The sequence below is a fragment of the Dioscorea cayenensis genome, chromosome 5 (assembly GCF_009730915.1).
Source record: "Dioscorea cayenensis subsp. rotundata cultivar TDr96_F1 chromosome 5, TDr96_F1_v2_PseudoChromosome.rev07_lg8_w22 25.fasta, whole genome shotgun sequence".
Classification (NCBI taxonomy): Eukaryota; Viridiplantae; Streptophyta; class Magnoliopsida; order Dioscoreales; family Dioscoreaceae; genus Dioscorea; species Dioscorea cayenensis.
In genome coordinates, this window is record NC_052475.1 from 25,052,379 (window position 1) to 25,057,717 (window position 5,339).

Here is a 5,339-nt window from a genome sequence, read left to right on the forward strand (position 1 = left end):
ACCACTTCTTCGCTTAATTCATTCAAAAATAGAAGACACATACATAAACATACACCCTCAAAATAAACACAACTGTAATTCATTATTACTTTCGTACAAATACTTCATATTATGTACCGTTTGATAATAAACTTAACATGACACCGGCCTCCAAAAGTTAATGCACAGGATGGATTCCACGTTTGCATGCTCCAAACTCCAACATAAATGCAACTGATCCACTTTTGTAAATATTATATATGGTTTAAATCTGAAAACACTCTCGCATAAAATGAAATTATTTCTACTTAATCTTCTGAACAAAAGCGCAAATGTTGATAAGCCCACCGTCAGGATACTTAGAGAAGTACCCTTCCATCAAGCTACTATACCTCTCAAACAGTTCATCCATTATTTCTGCTCCAAAGTGACTCACAAATAATGATTCTGAGCCTGCCCTCATGCTCTTGACCGTTCTTTGAGCAGTGGTTGCATTCTCTTCAACCTTACAATGTTCACAGGCATGATCTCTTGCTTCACCCCATCCAACATCAAACATCCTTATGCTTTTTATGGCAAACGATCCTTCTCTTTTGATAGCATTCTTCACTTCCTTTGAAGTAGGTGCGTAGAATGGCAGATTAAACGAATCTATTTTCTCCGTCTCCACAATGCCCTGCATGCATGCATCATAGACAACGTACGTCTTCGTGTGAGAGTGCATGCATGCATTCATGTATCCATGTATATATTCATGGATCCATGAAGATGTATATATATATATATATACATACCTGGGAGGCCATATCCATGAGTGCTTGTGCCAAGAGCTCCCAGTGGAGGTAGATACCTTCAACAGAGGGATCTTCATCTTTCCTTGCAACCAGTGTAAACACCATGCAACCATCGTGAATCAGTTCTTCAGCTCGGCATTTGAGAAACTGCGAGAAATCTCTCTCGAACTGTTTGGTGTATGCCTCTAATACAAAAGGAGGACTTGTTTTGGAGATGCTTACATTTCCTTTGTTTAGCCCGTTTTGGAGCTCCAGAGGAACCTATGATGCCAAATGGTAGGCTTGTTTAATTTGTCCTCTTATTGGTTAAGTGTTAGATCAGAAACTTCTAATAAAACCATTTTTAGCTACCTATGAACAAGACCGAAACAGAAAATATATGATCGTTTTCATGATCTCGAAAAGAAAAGTTGACCTGAGAAAGCCAGTGGAGGCATGTGGAAGAGTGGACAAAATGAATTGTCTGGGTGGGAAACAAGCGGCCATAGAATGAACCAGGAGCCACTGAGATGAAACAAGGGTGACTCCTTTTGAAGTCTTCAAATGATCCAATGAGTCCATTGAAATCATTGCTTGGTAGGTCATTCAACATTATATGAATCTCTGGCAATGACTTCTGGTTGAGCTCCTTGCACACTGACTCCACTGCATCAATGGCATCAGAGACTGCAACCAAGGTATTAGGTCCTGAAGAACAACCTAAGTCTGCAATGGTCATGACCTTAGGAGAGGATGTGTTCTTGAATGCTTCCATCATTGCTCTTTCCCTCTCTGTCTTGGTCAATGGTTGTATCAAACTCTGCAAAATATACTAGAAGTCGTTACACGCGCGCGCGCACGAACGCACAAATTTTTTATGTAAGGAGATCGAAAGAGTAAATCACTTGGATTGTGGAGTTCTTGGCGTAGCTCATGTCATCGTTGCCACCATTCATGTGAAGAACTTGCTCAACTTCCATGTTGGCCCTTGAAATTGTGTAATATAAGGAGCAATTGTTTTGGTACCTATGAAAATTATGATATGAGATGACGAGTGGGTTCTTTATATAGGGAAGCAAGGCATGTTAGTTTTAATATGAGTTTTTAATCAATTTAAATAATTAATTTAAATGAAACATGTGCACTTAATTAGTACATAGGTATAAAGAACCTGGAATGATTGTTATAACTTATAACTACGTTATCATGTGTTAGATAGGTTTTAGTCGAATGAATATTAGGCATCTCTAACTATGATCCCAAATTCTAAATTTGGGGTCATAATTATTAGCTAAAATCCATCCCAAATATTACTTCAAATTTGAAGTTTGGGAGTGGATGACCCCAAATTTGGGGTTTATTTGTGATCCCAAACTTGAGGTCCCACACATATATTATTTTTTTAATTAATATTTTTTTTATTTTTATTATTGTAATTAAAATTATAAAGTTAATAATTCATGAATATAATTATAAGTAGTCAATTTTTACTTACAATATTAATGAATTAATTTCTTGTACAATTAATTATTTAATAATAAAATTGTTAAATCAATTAATTTATGATAAATTTATTAAATTGAAATAGTTAAAAATATATTATAAACAATGAAAGGCACATGCACTATGAATTTAAAACAAAATACATTCATAATAATATTGATAATACTGCATAAATAAACAAAGCCATTAAATAGCCTTAATAAAAACTAATGCAATGTAAAATTAATTAAATTATTGTTAAAAGTAATTAATTTCAAGTATTTTTTGATTAAACAGTAATAATAATAATAAAAGGATGTGTAAGGAATATTTTCGAAAATATACTTTTTTGGGGTAAAATTTGGGGTTTGGGGTTGGAGTATAATTTACTGTAGTAAAATCAAATTTAGGATTTCGGGTTGTGGGTTGGAGATGGCCTAACTCTCAATGAAGAGAAATTCATGGTTAGAATCTTCCAGGCAGGTGTTATCAATTACTCAAATTTTTTTTAGTGGATAAACCATATATTTATTTGAAGAAAAATAGAGTACATTTGCTGTGAGGGGCAAAATGGAAGTGCAAGATAACCCACTAGTCGTGGAACAAACAAAGCAGAAGAGGAAAATAACATAGAGCGTCCCCAAGAAAAATACAAGAGCATCATCTGTCCCTACAGGTCAACTCTAGCTAGCAAACAAAATTGTAAGGACTCTGTTGGTGCTATCAATCATCTCTTTGGGGTTGCTCAGCTCACCTCCTCTAATGTCCCTGAACTCTATGCTCCTCTTAACTGCGTTGACTAGATCCTCTAACGTTTGTCTCTTCTGTTCATGTACTACAAAGATCCAGGGTAAAAATAAGTAATCAATCTTTACAATTAAAGAGAGAAATGAGAGAAAAACATAATAAAAAATGCGCCTATTTTATTCAAGCCAAACAGTCTTAATGATAGCTCTAGCTAGGGTGTCCCAGGTTTCTTTGAGTGGTCCTATAAGATGGGCTCCTCAAGGCCTCCACATATCGTGTAGGGAGTGAGTGAGGTGGTTAATGGCTAGGCTCTTACCGAAGTGTTCCCAAATACGTGCAACAATAGGCAGTAGATGAGTAAATGATCATTTGTTTCGATAGCCACATAATAGAACACACATGTAGTAATTGAGAGTATGTTGCAGCTTCTTTAATTTGGTGAGATTTTCTTGAGTATCATGTTATCTCATGCTAACCACACAAAGGCCTTAACCTTTATAGGACAAAAATCCATGCCAAATAGAAGTGTTGGTCCCACAATGAATCCCTCTATTTACTAAAGAGTTGAAATATTTAATTGAGAAGGTTCCATTGGGAGCGAACCTCCATTTTTTCATGTCCCTAGTCTTATTGTTGTTTAGGAGTAAGATTATCGAGTGAGGGGTCTATGTCTCTCAATTCAGACAGAAACACGCGTGATGGTGGGTTTTGTTAAAAATAATTGAATTGCAAAATCAATTGTCCACATCAGTTTTCCTCTGTGAGGATCTTCCACCCCGTTTACTTAGCAAGGCTAGGTTGAACTGTGAGAGATTTAGAAATATCCATTCTCCTTGGTTTCTAGATTGACAAAGGCATTTCCAGCTGACTAGCCTACAACTGGTCTTGTCTAGATTCGATCCTCGTCACAAAAAATCTCGACAGATTCGATCAATTTCCCTAGTGACCCAAATAGAGAGTTTGTAAATTAATCGACATCAAATAAGTGTAAATAGTTGTAAAGACTGTACATGTTTGCATTGTCTTCATCCTCTGTTTCATCCGAGGTTACTTCAAAGCTCCAATGCTTATAATGGAGAAGGATCCTTCAGTCTCTATGGCATGTTTCATTTCCTCTAAAGATGGTATATAGAATGGTGCATTGCATAAATCTATCTTCTCCTTCTCCACAACACCCTTCAATATGAACTTTTGTAAGTGGGTCAAGGCTAAAAGCAAAAAAACTGATTTAATTTTTTTTTATTTAACCTTAATTAACTAATCTAATTTAAGAGAGGTTAATTGACTCAACATGTCAAGAGATTTTAATCTTTCCATTATTTTCTATCCAAAATAATAAATAAATAAATAGGGATAATAAATATGAAAAACAAGAAAATGATCTTAGAGGCCAAGTCCATGTGTGCTAGTGCCATGATCTCCCACATGTAGCAGTTCTCCACATCAGTGTGATATGAATTCCTACTAATGCTCTACGATGTCAAGACCATGTTACCACCAGTAACTAGTTTTTTCACCACGACACTTGAGAAACAATGAGAAATCTCTCTAGAACTGCTTACTATATGCTTCTAAAACACAAGGAGGACTTGCTTTTGAAGTGCATAGCTTTTTTCTGTTTATCTTCACATTCTCTTTCATTTTGAAGATCGATCCAGAGGAACCTGTATAATTAATCTGCAGAAATTTAGAAATATTGCAAGGATATATATATATATATATATATATATATCACAATTAATTAATTAAGCAAATAGAACTAACCTGAGAGAGCCAATGAAGACTCAGTAGCTCCAATGCCTCAATAGCGTTCATGCAAATGTCTTTTACATTGCATGCAACCAAGGGAGAACCCAAAATGAACTCTGGTGTACCAAATTTTAAACTTATGCAAGCTAACCGTATAATTTACATCCGGCCTCACTTCCCCAAATCAGGTGGAGCTTAACCAGCTCCAACTCAATATGACTGAACCAAGTCTTCAAAAGGTCCACCTAGTTCACACTCTTCAAACTAATAGGCCAAAATCTACTCATTCAAATGGGCATGAGCCCAATTCTTCTCAAACAAATGGGTCTGTTTCCAAATTTACACCCTCTCTGCCTAAAAATGTTAATCACCTCATGTTTGCTGACGACTTAATCCTTATTACCAAGGCTTCTAGAATCTCAGCCAGAAACATTCTTTTTTGCCTTAATCTCTATAGTTCTCTTACTGGGCAAAGGCCGAACCTCAACAAATCTGCAATTTACCTGCCTAGTTGGTTCAGTAAACGTGTCTCAAACTCTATAGCTGCCATTTTAAACATTAAACTTGGGTCTTTCCCTTTCACTTATTTGGGAGCCCCGATTGCTCCCT

General features: G+C 35.9%; 1 protein-coding gene across 1 annotated transcript; it reads right to left on the bottom strand.

Moving 5' to 3' along the window:
- Window positions 1–283: 283 nt before the first annotated feature.
- On the bottom strand, window positions 284–1,527 carry LOC120260163 (jasmonate O-methyltransferase-like). Its single transcript, XM_039267605.1, has 3 exons — window positions 1,189–1,527; window positions 774–1,034; window positions 284–655 (listed from the first exon to the last, which is right to left on the bottom strand). The coding sequence occupies exons 1-3, from the start codon at window positions 1,525–1,527 to the stop codon at window positions 284–286; spliced, it is 972 nt and encodes a 323-aa protein (XP_039123539.1).
- Window positions 1,528–5,339: the final 3,812 nt, after the last annotated feature.